At 41.6% G+C, this 20,398-nt stretch overlaps 1 protein-coding gene across 1 annotated transcript in view; it reads left to right on the top strand.

Moving 5' to 3' along the window:
- lrp1bb (low density lipoprotein receptor-related protein 1Bb) overlaps positions 1–20,398 on the top strand; it is a 293,597-nt gene that overhangs the window by 128,040 nt on the left and 145,159 nt on the right. The window contains 7 exon segments of the mRNA XM_086219771.1: positions 1,351–1,608; positions 2,954–3,116; positions 12,303–12,525; positions 14,527–14,719; positions 15,805–15,948; positions 17,165–17,401; positions 17,541–17,721. Of these exon segments, the coding sequence (XP_086075897.1) occupies positions 1,351–1,608; positions 2,954–3,116; positions 12,303–12,525; positions 14,527–14,719; positions 15,805–15,948; positions 17,165–17,401; positions 17,541–17,721 (1,399 nt within the window).

Genomic DNA, 20,398 nt, shown 5'->3' on the forward strand with positions numbered 1-20,398 from the left:
AAACTGGGACGACTCAGAGTAGAGGAACATCATGACGAGCTCAGGCATTATCAGGCACCAGAGGACTCGTAAGAGAAGTCGCTGACTGATGTGATATCATGTTGGTGTTAGCCCAGGTGGATCAGCTATACATTAGCTTGTTGGCCTGCTGGGACATTAACTTGATCATGTTGCGTTAGCTTAATATTTTTAAGAGATGATAGTTTTGTAGTTCTGGCTTCGCCCCCATGTTCTCGTACCACCAGCTGCCAGCTAACGTCAAACTGAGAAGAAGCATGAATGGCAACATTTGAAACATAATTTGGAGAAGGTGGGACTTCAGACTTGACTTGGACTTTCCCCTCCAAGACATGAGAATTGATTTTGATTTGAGACCAAAGACTTTCTTTGCTAGAGATACATCGCCTTCAAGTCTGCAATGCTTCCTTTAGTTCACAGTTCTCCAAGGCTGTCTGGAAAGGACTACAAATTTTTTTTTTGTCAGTATGTGGGTGAATTTTTCAAGGACAAAACATGCCGACAGCTCTCTGAACTAGGAAGTAACAGAAGGGCTGTGTACGCCCTTCCAGTCAAGACAGATCAAGTGTCTTGCTTGTAATTGTAAGTTATTCTCTCCAACTAAAGGCTGGATTTATTCTGCATGACCCCACATTATAAATACCAACCATGTTTTTAATAATGTGCTCCTTTCAGCATCACATGACTTTTATACACTATGTAAATCAAATTAAGTCAAGATTGTCGCTTATTTGCAGCACAGTTCAATGGTTTGATATTTGTTGGATAGCCTGCCAGCACACCTGGAACTGTGCGACAGGCCGCAGCAGAGTCTTCCTCCCCTAAGCAGGTGACGCAACAGAGGAGGGAGAAGCTCGAAGACCAAGAGCAAGACCAAGAACAGACTAATTCAGCTTCAGATGTTTGCAATGATCAGCAGCCAGCATGTGCAGAAACATTTGTAAAAGCAGTACAAATACTCTACAAATAATTTCAACTAAGTTCAGTGTAGTACTTAGTGGAAAAAGAAACCTGAGTAGTGGTAAATAAGGGGCTTTATGGGAATGTCAGCTTGGAGGGGTTTTATTGCTTTGCTGCTGTTTGGTCCAGTATTTGCAGGTTTATCAGACTGATGTCACGTTATCTTCCTCCGGTGATGATGGATTATTTCATTCTCTTTGTGAATTGCACTTATCTTTGTGTTTTTGTGTCCATCCCTTGCAGGTTTTTTTTCCTTATGTGCTATGTTTTTTGTTGTTGTCAGTTTTTCCTTGGATGACATATTTTCTTCACTGACGATTCAACAAACGTGTTGCTCAGATATATTAACTTTGATTGTCCCTGTCTCTCCAGATCCTGGTGACAGCAATCCGGTGCTTCTCATTGGTGGTTCGGATCGTATTGTCATCACCCAGCTAAATGGAACAAGCCTCCAGCCCCTGAGGTCTCTTAGTGTAAATGGAACACTGGCATTGGATTTCCAGCACAACCAGGGAAGTGTCTGCTGGGTTCTGTCCACAGAGTCCTCTGGGCAACTTCGCTGTGCTGAAATGAGGAGCCTACGTGGATTCACTCGGGAACGGGAAATAAGAACACAAAAAAGTTTGAAAAGTATGTTTTCGGCTGTTATACACACCTTACTTTTCTGATAAATTCCAGGTGTTATTTGCAGCCAGACCATGAAGACACTCACATGAATTGAGAATAATCTTTTTCTGAGTAACACACACATATCACACTCTTACCATTGAGCTCCACATCTCTTCATTAGTGGGTTTGGCATCTCTCCTTCTTACTTGTCTCAGACACGATAGTGATAGTTTGTAGTTTTGTTCAACAAACTAGTACACTTGGGACTCATTACCTGCAGTTTATACTGATCTATTAATTTACCATGAACAAAAAGCAGCTGTGTGTATGGAGAGAAATCTCATCAAATAAAGCCACGGAAGAAGGGTGTATGTTAGAGGGGGAACTCACGTGATTTTAAAAGAAAAACAGTCAAATAAACAGCAAGTCACATTGGAGTGGTAAAGTAACCTCTTGTTTCTGGTCGATTGTCTCCATTCCTGGAAGCAGAGTCAAGATGGCGCCTCACAGAGAATGCAGCGAGCGCCCGATAACAGCCTTTAGCCAGCAGTAATGGCTGGTTGTAAAATGTGAATTACAGGGGAAAATGATAATCGCTGTTTTGAAAAATAATCATAGCTATTTCACATGATATTCCACCCTTTACAACCAGCCATTTGTACTGACTAATCATTAAATGTTAGCTAACCACCCATTAGCACTGTCTAACAATTACCTGATAGCTAACAACTAGCATTCCATTATCTGCAAGTCTAACATGCTTACAGCCATCATGTTTATTTTGCTCCACCATGCAGCTTTTACAACAAGCCAAAATAAACAATGATGGGCATTTAGACTTAAAAACATGATAAAGTAATGCCATGAGAAATATGGTGGTAGTGACACACGGAACAAAACTCAGTGGTCAGCAGTCACGTTCCCAGGGGGAAGACTGGGAAGTACTTCAGCCCGTTCCTCGTACATTCAAAGGAAATGAACTTCTACGTTATAAGAGTTCCTCCTCCTGTTTTCATGAAACTAATGAGTGCACGTTGACTAGCTGGCCTCCATCTTTTGTGCAGTCGTGTTTCTGTAGGTGATGTTGCAGTAACTTATCTGGTAGGTGAGGTGATCCATAATTACACAAGCACTTCGCTGGGTATTTCTGTGAAAGGGGGAAGAAACTGCTGACAGCTCCAGCTTCCAGTGCAAACTCTCTAATTCTTGGCTCTAGAGTCGGAGCATTGTTTCTGCTTCAGTATCTTCGTAAGGACACTGCCATTAGACATGGAATATTCCGGTGCCATTCTAACGCTTAAATGTATAAAGTCGTAAGTGTATTATATTTCAATTTTGCCATTTTTTTCATGTGTTCTTATTGCAGATGCTGAGCAGATGGCAATTGACTGGCTGACTGGCAACCTCTATTTTGTTGACCGTGTTTCTGACAAGATATTTGTGTGCGATCACAGCGGGAACACGTGTGTTACTATCCTCCAACTAGACCTGCTGAATCCTAAAGGAATAGCTCTGGATCCTCTCATGGGGTGAGTGTTCTGCAGCCATCTCTGAAACCGCTCCGTAAAGGCTCATTTATCATCACGTATCTTTTGTTGGGGGAAAAAAAAAATTATAGAAGAAGGGGGGAAAAAAAATCACTATGCATAACAATTGACTTGATTTGAAGAATGTGAGTGAGTTACATTGAAGCGATTTAAATTATTCCCTGTCCTTCGTCTGTTCCTCTTTGAGCTGTGTAATTTGGTGGATGGCTGATGCCTCGTCTGTCTAGACATTCATTTGTATTCACTATTTTCACCCAACATCTTTTAGTAGAAAATTCCCCCGCAGGGCTTTCCATTACAGGATTTTTGTCTCTGTAAAGATCACAAAAAATCCGAGCGACTGTGGAGTAAAAAATATCCTCATGTTGCTCACAGTGGGGAAAGAAAACTTGTATGTGAAAGCACGTGATTGACACTCACATGAATTACAACCGTTACAGAATTTATTTTGTAGTTTTCCCAGTAGATTCCTGAGGCAGGTTGTGGTTGTGTCACATGTTCCTTGAAAAAGCAGAACAACAACAAAAATAAACCCCACCCCACCCCCGTCCCCCAACCTACCCCCACAAAACAAGCAAACAGAATAAGGTTATAAAGAAAATTGCAAATCGCTGCACAGTTTGAAGCAGCTTCAAATATATAAAGAGCAAACGTGAAGCAGGGCCACAATATTGTGAGGGCGAGAGTATCTTTTTTTGTAATGGTAATGGTACCTTTCCTGGAAAGAAGAGTTACTCACTCGTTCTGTACGGTAGATGGTAAATTAGTACTTTCAAATATCAGAAATGAAGGGAGGAGATAAATATATAAAACAGATAAATGCTGTGCTGTTGAATTGTGTGTAAAGGCATGTAAATCTTAACACTCAATTTGACATGAGTAAATTCATAGTTGGTTTCATTGTACTTATTCCAGTTCAGCCTCTGCTCATCAATCTGGTTCTTATCAATTCTCCATTTTGTCTTCAGAATGGTATTTTTTTTTAAAAAGAAGAAGAAAGAAATAGGTCTGATAGATTAGATTAAGCTAATTTATCAGTATTTTAAGAAGTACAATGAAATGTCTCTTGGAGCAAACATGCAAGCGAGTGCCCAGGAAGACTCAGACACGAGGACAGGTGCAAAGTATTCGAAAAGCAGGGGGGAAAAAAATAAATTCACCTTGTGAAAATAGTCGCATAGACAGGCGGGCATCCTTGCAGCCTCTTTTGCAATACTACACCTGTGGCAGCACCCACCAGGCTCTCGGTAGGTTGCTGAACCATTATACTGAACCAATTGTTTAGTTGCTCTATATTCGTTATCTTTAATTTGGTTCACATTTGCGGTCAGACTCTGATTCCCAAACGTAGCAGGACTACCTGACTCAAGCAGGTCTCTTCAAGAAACATACACGAGCTTGGATTTGGCTGTCGTGGCTGTGTGTTCTAATCAAATGCCTGTCAGCCTCTGGGATGTAATATGGCTTACAGTAGAAGCATTGTGAGTTTCACCACTTGTAAGCCATCGTGAAGAGAAATGCGTTGCTCCCCAAATTACTTTATTTTTTCAGTTGTGACTTTTCTTGTCATACATGGCTGCCGCGCTGCAGTTCCTATTGTGTTGTGTGTGTGCATGGAGAGATGAGTTTGGATATAGAATGTGCTGGTTCTCCGGGGGACTGGGCACCGGCGCTGTTGGCTAGCATGAGACACCAGCATTTTCAAAGCCTGCTCCCTGCCTCTAATTGGGGAGTCATGGATACAGCTGTTGCGCAAGATTCCAGCCCGAGAGAGCTCTGTTAGTCTGGAGCAACGGGGTGAAAACACATGAAATCTGGGAGGTGTTAGACAGCAGCACAATCTAGAGAACCACACTGAAGAAATATGCTGGAGCTCATTTTGCTAGCAATTCTCTGTCCTCAGTTACTCTTTCTATTTTTCAAATCAGAAAAAAAAAAAACCCCAACAAGAAAAACATTTGATGGACAAGTTTTCTTTTTAGGATGGGAGTCCCAAAAGAGTCTTTTAAATTAATGATAGTGTGAGTGGAAATGACTTTCTGTGAAAAATCAGAAAAAACTACTGTTTGGCAAGGTTAATAAAGCCTGGAAGGATTTCACAAAAACATTTTTAGATTCATGTTTTTATCTTTTTTGTGGTCCTGATCATGCAGGGTGGCAGGGGTCTTTCTGGAATAGGTGAGCAAGGTGGTGACCTGGGTGAACCACCTGGAGGGGAGCCAACAAAGGAGAAGAAATTTACTGAATTAAGAAATGATAATGCAGAGAAATAATAACAAAACAGATGAATACAGCAAAAAACAGAGGTAAAGTCAGTTGACTCATCGAAAACTACATGTCCATAAAGGAGTCATGAGTAGACTTATTTTTTCTATCTCCTTTTTCATTACTTATATACATCATATACATTTTATATAAACACTGTCCCATGTGTATAGATTACCCAGTACTGTGTGTGTGTGTGTGTGTGTGTGTGTGTGTGTGTGTGTGTGTGTGTGTGTGTGTGCGTGCGCGCTTCTGTCTCAGATACTTCCTGACTGATCTGAACCAGCATCCTGTATGGATATTTTAAAAGAAACCCTGATGTAACACAATACTAAATGTTATCGGAAACCACAGGAAGTTTTACAGCCTTATGTAGCCTTAATTAACTTAAATGCAGATCTATAACGTCACAAAAATGTAAAAAATGAAAAGAGTGACAATACCTCCACTTTGTGTTCGCTAACAAATGCATTAAACCAAGATTTTGGGACTGAATGTGCTCGGGTTTCAAAGAAACATTGACCAGGCATGAAAGCGCAAGCTTTGTTTCCATGCTGGTAAACAGTGAATGTGTCAAGTGCAAAAGGCAATAGCAGAAACACAGCCTCGCAACCCATCTGCTCTCGTCTGCTGACAGTGTGGCTTTTTAGTTATTTTGCTTTCAAATGGTACTTGTGAAACATCTATTCATTCAGATGTTGTATTTCAAGTCAAAGCCTGAACTCAGAGGCCCAGAGGCGAGCAGAGGGGTTACAGAATTGACCTCCAACCAACCCGGATAGAACGTATTCTTGTGTTTTATGTAGCAGTATTCCCACTCTTCCCTGTCATGATCGACTTAGACCCGGAGGTGATTTCATCTGAAACACAAGATGGCGCCATAGATGACACATCAAGTTGAGAGGAACTTTTTTAAAACAATTCACCTCTAAAACTTTTTCGCCAACTTTCATCCAGCTTGAGGGTTCTCTAGCCAGAGGAGTAGCACCTCTCACGCAGGAGCACTTGTTAAACTGAAAAACAGAGGGGATTTCAAACTGCACAGCTATCAATACATCTGGCGAATGTCCGCTGTGTGGCTACCTGGATGGATGAACTGTTACCTCTCTATAGAGCAAACATGGACATCTCCAGATCCACAGCCTTATGCTTCACTGAGACCTGGCTTGGTGAGCACACCCTAGATGGCTCATTACGTGTTTCGGGCCTCCCACTCCTCTGAGAGACCACAAAACTGAGCTCTCCTGGACAGTGAGAGGGGTCGTAATCTCCTTCTATATAAAGCTCTATATAATGTTACGGTGTTAAAGAAATAATGTAGCTCTCACTTAGAGCTACACCTTTTCATTGACTGCAAACTACATTTTTGACCACGGGGATTGTATATTTCGGGCAGTGTTTATACCTCACGCCTTGTTGGAGAGGTGTAAGACCTGGCTGACTACATATCCACAACGCAAACAGGATGACAACAGATTGCATTGTCGGAACTGCAAAAAAGAAAACACCTAAAAACAAAAACGCTGGCACCAGCAACCTATTCTCCATTCAGGACCTCTACATGCTCAGAAACAGGCAAGGTAACAGAGGATTCATTACACCCTGGACCTGGTCCAACTCCTTCCCTCTGGTAGTTGCTGCAGTGTTGTACCGCAAAACAACAAGACACCAGAACATTTTCTTATCTTTGTTCAAGGGATTCTTTTTAAACCAAAAGGTTCATCAGAGACATTGCTGTAAAAATCCATTCTGTACAATTAGCTCAATGATTAATTTAACTCTTGTCGCTGTGGTTAAGGTTTGGTTTTATGTGAAGTCTTAAAAGCTACTTGTTCAGTGTAAGATAATGTCCTAAACTGAACTAAACAGCACAACAGTTATATAAGTCACGTACTCCATATATCTAATGAAGCTTATTTTTAGGATGGTCTGTTTGGGTTTAAGGCTCTTGGTCACTTGATGAGGGGGCTGAAACGAATACCAGCACAGTTTCTAAATGTCCTAAACAGAATGAAACAACAGCGACTGTAAAGAAATGCTATCCGCTCAGCATGAGTCCTTACGATCTGTTCAGCCATCCGCTGCTGCCTCTACCTCTGTATACGGATTTTTCTCCCCTTGAATTGTGACGTGCTTCTTTCGTGTGGTCACACTTGCTACGGCCATTAGACGTCATCAATCACTTACACAATGTTATAGGTTGTTTTCTCTACTTGTATTTACAACCCATGCGCTTGTAGTTCTCTGAAGGACAAGCTGACACTGTGACATTCACACCGACAATACAGGGATAATGAACACTAAATACATGCAGTTTTTTAAGTGAAAGTTAATGACAACAGAAGTTCCAAAAGTATAAACCTTTTCAAAGTAGTTTGTTTACCTCCAGTGAATTTTTGCTCTACTTTATTAAGGGGAGTTTTAATAAATTCCTGGGCTCCAGAGTGGCCTAATGACAATCTTCATCATATCTCATTGCATACAGTATTAAGCCAAGCAGCCAGCTCATTAACTTCTGCCTACTGCACGTTCCTCACCCTACACCCTTTGCTATCAACTCTCTCCCGCACCTCGTCCTAATCCTTAACAAGATTCTGCTGCAAAGTAGCAGTATAGTTCACATATTTGGTAGCATCTGAAGGGCTGTCTGTTTTGGGCTCACACTTTCTCTGTGTCTCCACTGCAGTTTTCCTTTTTCATTTTGGCACTTTGTTTTATTTATTTATTTATTTGCAGATGCACTGTTTAATGGAGGCATTGAGCCTTCATGTAAAGATGTTACTGGGCAAGAAAAAAAAAAGATTGACTTGTTTTATGGGTTTGTTTAAAAGAAAAGGACAGTTGTGTTGGCCTAACATTGACTGCCAGGTGGTTAATCTTGCCCTTGAATGAAAAGAATTGAGGAAGTACTTTATTAGCTGCCACTCCAGTAAAACATCCATCCATCCATCCGTCCATTTTCTACCGCTTATCTTGTTAAGGGTCACGGGGGCTGGAGCCTATCCCAGCAGCCTTCGGACGAGAGGCAGGTTCGTTCTGGACAGGTCACCAGTTCATCGCAGGGCCAACACATAGAGACAGACAACCATTCACACTCACAGTCACACCTACAGTCAATTTAGAGTATCAATCAGCCTCGTCCCCTCTTGATGTCTTTGGACTGTGGGAGGAAGCTGGAGTACCAGAGAGAACCCACACAGGAACAGGGAGAACATGGAGACTCACACAGAAAGATCCCGTGATGGAGCCGGGGCTCGAACCCAGAACCTTCTTGCTGTGAGGCAACAGTGCTGACCACTGCACCACCGTGCCGCCCCTCCTGTAAAACAGTATGGCAGAAAACTACAATTCAAAGAAAAGAACCAGTTGTAATATTAAGCAGTTAAGTTTTGATGCATTTTTTTTTTTTTTTAAATCAGTGGTCATAATTTCCAGAATCCAACAGGCCATGGATATCATTGTCACAGCAGAATGCACAAGCATCAGCACTATCCTAATCCAAGAGAGCAGTCATTTGTATGCCATGTGGGGGAGCACCTGTTTGGGGACCTGGTTCTTTGCTGATGCTGGCATTTTTTTTTCCAAGCACAGCCTGGTCTGGGGTTCAAAGAGCAGCCCATCTCTCCCCCAACATGACTCGTGCAGATTAGGTTGTCTCTGTGCTCTCCCTCTGGGTGTAGCTCATTATCATTGGATGTTTTTGCAGCTCAGTCCACATGAACCACAGCTGGACAGCATGGCTGGCTGTCTGCAGAGCTGAGGAAAAGAGTGCTGCGTGCATTTTCATCTTAAAGCAATAATACATTGGGTATTTTTGTAAAAGTAAAGGACACTACAGGTGTTATTTGATATTAGCCAATCCCTTTGCATGATACATATTAGACTACACCTGTTTTCTTGAGTTACACTGACTCCCTGTGTCTTTTATAATTGATTTTCTAGCTCCCCTCACAGCATTACAGCTACTAAATGGTTTTGCTCCCTTGTGCATCACATATTATCTATCATTTTATGGCTGTTCACATATCCTGAGGTCCTCTGCAGCATGCCTTCTAAATGTCCCCCAAATTACCACCAGAAAAAGAGGAAATACTGTTGTTATTGTGTTTGCCTCTAGGTTATGGTGCTCCTCTGTGTCAGAGAGGCAGTCTTACTGCACATTTTAGTAGACACACTGCTTTTTATGTTACTTTTTACTATTTATATTGTTTTAATTCATTTCTGTTTTAGCTTTCATAAATGTACTTTGCCCTGATAATCAACATAAAAAAAAGACATTAAAAACAAGGGATAGAGAGGTGGAAGGTTCCAAGCTGGACAAGGGGTGTCCAAAGATGGCATAGTCTTTACTGTATCTGAATATTTTCACTATCAAAATTACATACAAGAACGACCCCACTGCTTGATTGGCTACTGATGCCGTGTTAATTCTTGACATTTTCAGTCCATATGACCACAAAGGAAGCTTGGTCATTAACACCACGTTTCCCAGCAAGCTCTGCTCAGCACATTAGTTGGTTCCCATGGACAGGGAATGAGTGTGAATTTAATTACCAGTCGATTCATGTAAAGGGAGGCTGCAGAGTGACTCTCCGTAGCTGTGGTTGTGGAACCCATTCCTTTACCGTGGCAGTGATTGACAGCTATTTTTGTAGAACATGATTCTGTACATTGTCTGTGATTGACAGCTACTTTGGGAGGACTTCACTGCCGCACTGTGACTAAAAATGGCAGCCCTTCTTCCTGAAGTTTTTGTCACGGTAATAACACATGCATCGTGGAAGCAGCCTAATTCTTATCTGGAAAAGGATGAAAATCTCGAGTCCCAAAAAATATCCCTGGATTTAGTAAGGAAGTCTGAATGCAGTAGTTCAGCCTGCTCTAGTTAAAAGCATGTACACGTATCTCTAGAGTATGTTTTGAATTACATCTCTGACTCCCGTGGTATATATGAAGTGATAGAGAGCTTATTTGGTTTTCAGTTAGCTGCTGACGCAAGGATAATGTGTGTTTTTTAAGCTCGATTTGTATTCTTTAGGCACAGACTGCAAGTCATTGGCCACAAAAGCAATCGTAATTTAATTTCATTCTCATTTAATTGGAGCAACTTTTGGGACATCCAACTATGTATTTATTGAATTCACTGTCCCAGAGAGCCAGCGGAATAATACTGGGACACAAGTGTATACATTTTGATATGGAAACATGAAATGATAGACGCAAGTAAGTGTTAAATCACAGAGTCCCGAGAATTGATCTCTGCGGAACTTCAAGTATTGTAGGGAGATGCTTTAATAGAAAGATTCCAATTGATGCACAATCATCTTCAATCACCCAGACTTGAACCCAGCCAGGAATAAGCTAGTGACCCCAAAATAACGTAGAAGTCTGTCTAACATACCAAGTGAAATGCAGCGTGAAATGCAAGAGCACAAGACACAGAACAGAATGTATGTGGCGATTAATAGAGCAGTCCTGTGGTCAGGCCTAAATCAAGACTGGGAAATGTGAAAGTGGTTTGATAATAAATGGTCATGAACCCCTTGAAGTCATGAAGTGTTTACTACCTGTAATCCATCTGTTGCCAGGTAGCAAAGAAAAATCTGAAGGCTGAACATCAAGGCAGAACATGGGGGATTTGAGATGTAACCTCAGTCAAATAAAAGATCAATGAGTCAGGCAGACAAGGCTCACATATTTAACTAAACAATCCTGCTGCCCCTGCACTCTCTCTGCTACTCGGAGATGGAGAGGTTGGATGGAATTTTAACAAGAGGAGACATACCCCTGCCTCTCCCTCAAATTTCCAACTGTGCTGACCTCACTTTTAACTCATTTGGCTCTCATTTTCATTTCATGTCATGCTGGGCAGCATGTTTAAGGCCCTGAGAAAGAATGAACTGAAAACAACTGGACTGAAAGCAACTCACACTTTTATTTTGGTGGGAGGAATGAGCCCTTAGAGAATTTGCATGACTTTTATAGGATATCTCTGAGACGGTGATACATTTTTAAGATTTGTTGTACTTAGGTTTTAACCCTTGGTCAACCACCATAGACCCATTTTAGTTGATAATTAGGGGAAGACAGTAATTCAACAGTATATACTATATGATGGGCAGAGGTGGTTCACATCATCTCAGGGATCAGATTGAGATTGAAAATTGATTTGAGATGCAGTTTAGCACTCGCAGCTATTTGTGGTCATAAATCTGTGTTTTGCTTTGATTTCTATTCAAATTCTGATAGTTTGGAGAGTTATAGTGCATAGCTCTTTATGATGGAAGTATATGACGGCCATTTCAACAGGCAACTGTACAATTTTGGGATGGCATCACATGTTACGCAGATTTGGTGTCCATGTGCCTATTTTTTCTACCACATGTGAATTGTTAGAAATTTTGAAAATATCCTCAAAGTAAACCGTATTTATATATCAAGACTTTGAGAATACTCAAGTCATGATGTGGTCTCAAAAACTTGAAAACGTACATTGAAAATTGTTCAAAATGCTTGAATTTGACTTGAGGAAAGGTTTAGCAGCACTGCAAATTGGTCAATCACGTGTTTGATAATTAGTCGTCCTCGGTATGTTGAGAACCCCATCAGACCCAATATTTCCTGTCGCTGGAATATTCAGAAAACTGGTTCAGCAACGGGCCAAGATGCCATTTTAATTATAAATGTTTTGTCAAATGGATACAGGTAAACATGCCATCACAACAAACTAGCCAGAATAAAACAGAAACATGTACTTTAAGTGAAAATATGCTACATTCTGTGATTCATTGTATTTGCATTGTATAATGTTGAAGGAACATGTCTTAAGAGATCTGGTGCCATGAGTGTGGAGAAAGTATTGACAGAAGCATTTTAACCTTCTCATACTTCTACCCTCCACAGAATGATGTTCTTCACTGACTACGGGAACATTGCCAAGGTGGAGCGCTGCAACATGGATGGCACCAACAGGACCCGGCTGGTGGATTATAAAATTGAGCAGCCCACAGCTGTTGCATTGGATGTGATCAAGAAACTTGTGTATTGGGCAGATGCCTACCTGGATTACATTGATGTTGTGGATTACCAAGGCAAAAACAGGCACACCATCATCCATGGGAGCCAAGTAAGTGTCACATTTCACTGTAGTGTATTTAGTCTTCCTGGGCACAGACATTAGTCGTAATCTGAACTGACAATAGACTTCTTTAGCCAGTACATTTAAGGTAATTACACTACCCAAACTGTGACATGAGTTTCTAGGTTAATTTCAACACCAAGCTTTTGCTTAAGCAATGTTGGAGTCATTGCTTGTTTGCACATCCTGTCATGAAGGCTCTATTTTGTGCCTGTGTGAGCTTCATGAGTTCCCCCTCAAGCCTGCACATGTAGTGTACAACAACTGCATGACCTGAGCTGTGCCCCCACAACAGCCCCGAACGCACAAGTGATAATTGACCAGTGTTGTTGAGGCATGTCGATTGATGGTGTACCGCAGCCATAAATGTCCACAGCACAGAAACTGGTATTGCAACTGTGGACCCAGTGGTCAAGGCACTGGCTCCTCCTTTGACGCTCCAAAATAGTTTTGATCTTTAAAGGATGCAAATCTGGAGCTGTAATGTCTAACTCATCTTCTGTTTCATATAAGCTTCGCCTTTTATTAGCCTACACTATTGACATAAAAACTGATTTCCCGCTTAGGGCCAAATTAGATCGTAACATCCCATTCTGTACGTAACACTATTGGCCCTGTTTAATTGATCTGTATTCAGCTTGTTTAGGTATTCAGAGGTCACGTGATCTGAATGCAAACCATGGTGCGTGGCTTAAGCACCTGTCGGCACAGGCGGAATGCAAGTTCATTTGCTCGTTGAAGGGCGAGGGCGCTTGGCATGACAACAACATATGCACCAGCTTGAAACCAGCAACGAGGCTTGCACTTGATCGAGCGTCAGCTTGCGCCAAACTTAAAATAATGCCAAATGTGTTTTAGTGTTTTCCTTGGACATTTATTCTGTCCGTCTATAATATACTTTGGACACCTTATTAAGGGCGTTTTGGGCCTAAATATTAGTGTATTTGCTGGAATTTTCTGATTTATTTCACCATCCTTTGTCACCCGGAGACAGGTGGTATATTCACTGAATGTGAGAATTATTCACTCCTCATATCAGAGAAAAGGTCCTTTCAACGGGGCAGAGGTGCTTTATTAAAATGGAGGATTTGAGGCACGTGTGTGGGTGTCTTTCAAATGAGCTTGTCAGTACTCTCTCTTTTGGTGCATGGGAGAGCTTTTTGCTACAAATAATAGCCATTCATTAAAATCATTTCAAGCAACTTGGACTACACAGTCACCCTTAATGAGGAAGGAAGCATGTATATTTCAGGCACTGCTGTGTTTGCAGGTGTACTCATAGTGTTACCACTTCAATTACCTTGAATTCTGTCATCAAAAGGGAGCTTCACATCCTTATTGTACACTACTGCATATTTATGGCCAAAGACACACTAGATGTGACCTTCTGTGCTCCGTCTTAATGGAAATCTAATTGTCTTCTGGCTAGAAGTTCATATTTACTGGGGAGCTATGGATTATTTACTTCTAACCGAACAAGAAAAGTACTCAGTAAATGCAGTAAGTGCCAGATTGCTTTAAAAATTCTCACGTAAATGTTGAGCGCTGAAGCCAATACGAGAGAGAGGTGGGTGAGTGCTTCCTCCATTTATTTATTCATTCTGATACATGTTTCTTGGTGCCCCTGACGTTATGGTGAGGCCCAGTGAGCTCAGCTCAGGTGTACTTCCTGTGAACACAGCTCATCCAGCCATGCAGCTTTTTGTGGATGTCAGCCTGCTAAATGTAGCATGGAGGCTGTGGCGTCAGGGCACTGGTCTCCCCTAAGAGTCCAGCTGTGAGTCCAGATTTGTGAACTGCCAAATGTGCAGACAGCACCAACCCCCTCTCTATCCACTCCCCTGCTTGCTGCATGTTTTGAGATAAAAGTCCTCTCATTAATTTAGTTGATACTGTTTTCATTCCATCCCTCTTGTGGATTTACTTATTTTTGGCTTCAGGGATGATGTTGAAAAAAAAAGAGCACAGTGGATGTTGTTTTCTTTCCAGGTGACGAACATTTATGCATTAGCTGTCTTTGAGGACTACCTCTATGCTACCTACTCTGACCATTCCAAAGGGAGTTCCACTGTGGAGCTGCTGCAGATCCACAGGTTCAACATCACAGCAGAGAGCAGGACACTGGCCTCTGTGGGGAATAGTAGAGGAGTCCGTGTTTATCACAAACTCACTCAGCCAAAAGGTAAAATACACGTATGCACACGTGTTACGACTTGCCTCGTCTTTTTCAGTTGGTTTAAGTAAGTCAGTGGGTTTACATGCACGGTTGCAATCAAGCTTTATTTACTGGATTAGGCCATCTACCATGGCCTACTTTCCTTGTATCAGACAACGAGAGCCAGGGCAGAATCAATTTATGACGAAAGTGCTCTGATCAGCAACAACATTAAAATCGCTGACATTGGAAGTTAATAACATTAACTATGTCATTGTAGTGGCACCTGTCAGAGAGACGGATATATTAGGGAGCCAATAAACACTGAAGTCTAGCTTGATGTTTCAGAAAAAAACAAATCTGCAAACCTGAGGATATGAGAGACTTTGAGGAGGGGCAAATTGTAATGGCTAGATGGCCAAATCAGAGCAAAAAACAGAAAGTTTTAATGGAGTGTAGGGCATAGTGCCTGCTAAATGTGGCCCAAGGAGGAAAGAATGGTGAACCTGGTCGTGGCTACCCAGGGATTATTAATACACTAGTGGGAGGGAAAGCTAGCTTGTCTTGGTGCCTTACATTACAGGACACCTTCAGAGGTCCTGTGGAGTCCACGCCAGGACCTACACAAGATGAGACACAATGTTAATGTTTTTGCCGACTGTGGTGTGTTTTCCTCTGGACCTGTGGGTTGCAGAGGGATGCAAATTTGACCTCAGATGACCTTTCACTTCGTGTACCTAACAAGTAAGCAAGCACCAGCAAACAGATATTCAAAGGCGAGTTACAAAAAAATTTACGATGTGCATTTCTTCTCTTCTGTCCAGAATGAAAGATACCTCCTTGAGGAAATGTGCAGTACACCTAGGCCCATTAAGGCACATATTCCTAAAGTGTGTACGTGCCAGAGTAAATAGAAATAAATAAATAGAACACCACGTCCCTCGTCTCTATATCTTTGATTTTTTTCAGTCCAATTTTAGCCTTACCTTCACCAAAAAAAAAGAAGAATTTTTTTTTTTAACTTCATGTAAATGTTCTGATTGCCAACACGGAGAGAGGATGCTTCCAAGGCTCCTGATGATCTTTACTGACCTGTCTACTTTTGTCCACAGTCAGGAGTCACGCGTGTGAGATGGATTCATATGGACGATTGGGTGGCTGCTCCCATATTTGTCTTCTGAGTGGCAGCTACAAGTCAAGAACCTGCCATTGCCGTATTGGCTACAGCCTGGGCTCAGATGGACAGTCCTGCAAAAGTCAGTTTGTGTATTTTCTACTTCATCTTCTAAATGAACTCTGTGTAAATCCTGTTCTAATGGTCCGTCAGTGGCAGTAACTCATATTCTTGATGAGCAAGGACCCTGACCTGAAAATGGTGACATAAGGCAGCGGATGTTCATCATCTCTGATCTTGGTGATTCTGACTGTAAAGGTCATACTTCATATTAGAGCTGAGGAGGTTCTACACACGCCTTAGCTGTCGAATGACATTGATAAAGATGTATGCTGATATACACAGACCTATCTGAAAGTGATGTCCTGCTATCGACCTGTCGCCAGACTGATTGATTATTGCCATAATGAGGTTTTAAGCTTGTCTGCATTTGTTGGCTGGTCTGATCAATTCCTGGACATTGTGCATTTGACAATAAAAGCAGAAGATCAAATTGATGGCACAGTCGGAAGGGCCCACCACATTTCGATCTGGGTAACAAAGCATCGAGAGACTCTGCATGACACTTTAGATTTATTCCCATCTTATAGATGTTCTGATGACACCAGCTATCTCTCTCTTCTTTGTGCTCTCCCTCTCCCTAAACATAATGAGATTCTGTGCTAAATGGTAGTGCTTCTTCATACAGCAGTCACACTGGAGTTTGATATCTGGGTCGCTTAATTGTCTCCTGGGTTGGTTTCTCCCTCACGAAATGATAAATTGAATTGAGGCGTGTGTGGTCTTCACCCCCAGCATCACAGTCTCTTGGGTAGGGGCTGAGAGCGAGGAGAGGTCTGCTTCTCTCAATGGAAAACCTCCTTCGTTCCTCCTCTTGCCTCTCTCTAGAGGATCCCAAAGGGTTCGAGAACATACAGCCCCCTAAGCGGCTGGCAGGCCACAGAGGAGCTGCCTCAGCTTTCTCAGCTTCTCTGTTTGTCTTTCCACCCAGACACCATGTTATTTTAGATCAGAGACAATGTTCACAGCCAAGGTAAGTATTTGCCATTGTGTGTATGCTCAAGTGTTTTCCTTTTCGTACCATCTAGGCAGCTTTGTAGCACGAGCATGATTGAGAGGGGAGCGTATAGTCATTGGCACTGATTACTGGCTCCATTAAGGTGAATGGATGGTTCTGGCTCTGGCTCGCGTATAAGAACAATGTGGTTGGTAAAAGGGTTTAATGCTGGGATCAGCATTGATGAATTAGACCAATTAATTCACAATAACAGTAAAAAGGGTCCTTTCTTGCCTTGTAGAGCCCAAAAACGATCTTTTCCTGTTCTACGGAAAGGGGCGTCCCGGGGTCATCCGAGGCCTGGACATGAACATCAAGTCCAGCGATGAGCATATGGTGCCAATCGAAGACCTGGTCAACCCTCGGGCAATTGATTACCGTGCAGAGTCAGGACACATCTACTTTGCTGACACCACCAGTTTTCTCATTGGAAGGCAAAAAATAGATGGGACAGGACGAGAAACGATACTCAAAGATGGTGAGTCATAATGAGGTTTTTGTAAACTCTCATCTGTTTCAAATATTCCTCTTTTTTTTCAGAAGTGTCAGTACTAGTACTGTATGAACAGAGTAAATCATGCATTTCCATTTTGATTTGATTTCCCCGTCCACTCTAGAACTTGATAACGTTGAAGGAATCTCCGTGGACTGGATTGGAAATAACTTGTATTGGACCAACGATGGCTACAGGAAGACTATCAGTGTTGCCAGGTTGGAGCAAGCCTCCCAGACCAGGAAAACGCTGCTGGAAGGGAACATGTCACATCCCCGAGCCATTGTGGTTGACCCTCTTAACAGGTCAGGAGAAAACGCAGCTTTTCCTTTGTGACATATTCACTTTACTCATGATACTTTGTAGATCTTAAGTTATTAGAGGCAAATATGGATCATTTCACTACCTGAAATGACTGGGCTAGATAAGAACTGATAATGGCTATTGAATGGACTAATAGCACCCCAAGCAAGATGTTGATCTCAGATTCAATTCAATTTAATTTAGTTCAATACTTTTCAGTTCCTTTTCATTGCACAGCTCTACAATACAATTTGCTGGCTCTGGTGGAACATACAAAAACTCCAGGCACATTAATAGCATATAATATATCCAACCAAGCAACTTTTTTCCATTTTTTTTTTTTTTTTTATATATGGTTTCTTAAGTTCCAATTTTCCCAGGCAGCATGAATATGACAGATGGATGGAAACACACCAAACTACTCTCAGATACTTCAACTGGCTACATGTTGGTTAAGTTTGAATATTTCCTGTGTTGCACGGATGTGACTCTCCCAGCCATTGTGACCCTGTCTGTACACCTAATTTTGCCAGTTCTCTCCGCACCAGCACCCAACTGTAAGCCAATCACAGACATGCAGTTGGTTTGAGAGAATCTTGGAAAAAAATTGGCTTGGATGTGACTCTTCAAACTGCTCCTGTTTGTTTTTGCATAACCGTGGGGCTTGTGGGGGCTTTCCTCGAATTACGGATGTAGGGATTTGATAACTTTTTACTGCCAGATTTTAAACTCGGGCAACGTTGTCCACGAAATGTAATTTGATTAGTGAATGCCTTTTGGCCTGCCATGATGATTCATTGTAACTTGATCTCTCATCATTAGCATCTCGCAACTGAAATTAGTTTTAAAATTAAATAAGGAGAGTTAGTGGAAGGCGTGTATTTTTGAGAAGAAAATGATGGCTTATCTTGTTTGAAGATATCCACTGGCTCATTAGCCTCATTGCTACATCTGAGGTGCTCTTGAGCAAACACCCACGCTTCCCCCTGGAGCTGTTGACCTGACCAGACCAGACTAGACTGTTTTTTTTACTGGGGTACTCTGAGGGCGTTCCTGCTAAAGAAATAAAGCCTCTCAGTGAGATCTAAGAATAATATGGATTTTCAAAATTTTAGTAAGACATTGACAAATTGACGAATGCAACGTTGAGGGTGAGGAGAATATAAATCACTTTAATATATGGATTAATAACTTTTCCTTTGACCTCTTAGTGACAGCAGGAATAATTAGAAAAGCTACTTTCTGGCTCCTGACTGAGCATTCAGCCTGAACCAGGCAGTCCTTTGATCACTATCTGCTCTTTTGGAAAGGTCCCGTCAGTTGAAATGGATGTACCCCTCCAACTGATTTTTCAAATGCATTTTTTTTTAGACCTCATTTTCTGCTCTGTTTGGCACCTCCAGTCTGTGCTGATGAGATAAGGACTACTAGTGTCAACTAAACTTTGTCATGCGGCTCTATCTTTACATGGTCTTACATTACAAATCCACGTACATTCGACTTAATATTTGACTTGAGTGGTGCTTTACTCAACTTTGGTAGCCCAGATGAGTGCATCCAAGCATTGCCACTTGACATGCCATGCCTGGCATGGCCAGATTTGTTGAAAATTTCCCAAATCTTGATGTTTCGTTTTCCTTTTTCAAATGTAACTATATGCCTAAAATACATTTATGAATGGAGTATGGAACTGGAATTTAAAGATCCCATGAAATGGGTGTCACAGTGCAATTTTCATATTTATTTGTTTCAGTTTCACGCAAGAGAGGAACTTGTCACGGATATTGACTGACATTTACATGAAAGTGCACTGTGAGCAAGCTCTGTATAAATTTGTACTTCCTGCTACTTCAAGTTAACAGGCCTGCTGTGTATTTTGCTTGTGATCGGGAACAAGATGATCATATTTTCCAACCTTGACACCTCAAGGTTGGGGAGGATTTCCATACCAAAGTGGGCGTCTCACTTCTTTCCACTTTCTGGTGACTTAAAAAGACTGACAATAACAAAAAGTATATCACGCTCAGCTTACCTCCACTAACTGAGTTACCTTTGTTCTCCCACATTTCAATTCGTCCTTCCACATCTTCTTGAATTTGTAGGAGTACATCTCTGTCTTTGTTGCTCTCTCCGGTTTAGTCGTGCACACGAAACCATCGTGTGTAGCTGTACATTATTGTTCAGGTGAAAGCAGCCCCAGAAACCAGATGTGATAACAAAAAAAGGAAATAAGTGTTGGGAGAAATACAGGAGAATAGTGACTCTGGGAGGAAAACCAGGAGCTGGCAATGAAAATCAGGACTCTCAAGTAAAAATCCCCCATGTATTGTTGACAACGTATTGTAGCTGATTATTTAAAGATTAGAAAGTACCTTTGAGCCCCTCCTTAGCCAGGGCCCGGGGACAACTGACCCAGTTACACTCCCATGTCGGCAGTCCTGCTGGTGAGCTCTCTTCTGACATGAATATGGATAAATAATTTAATCATGTGGCTCTTCTAGACTTTTTAAATTTGATCAGATCAAATGGCTAAAATTCTGATAGTGAAAAAAGTCCTAATATGAGTGTTGTGAAGCTCAAAATATTTTATGTAGTCTCTTGACAGTTGATGGTGAAGTGCATCCAGTGACGGATGGTGGAAAGGCATAAAAAACAGAGAAATCATTTTCATTAAATGCA

This window comes from Aulostomus chinensis, chromosome 12 (assembly GCF_037954235.1).
Source record: "Aulostomus chinensis isolate RoL2024-O1b breed Wild chromosome 12, RoL_Achi_v1.0, whole genome shotgun sequence".
NCBI lineage: Eukaryota > Metazoa > Chordata > Actinopteri > Syngnathiformes > Aulostomidae > Aulostomus > Aulostomus chinensis.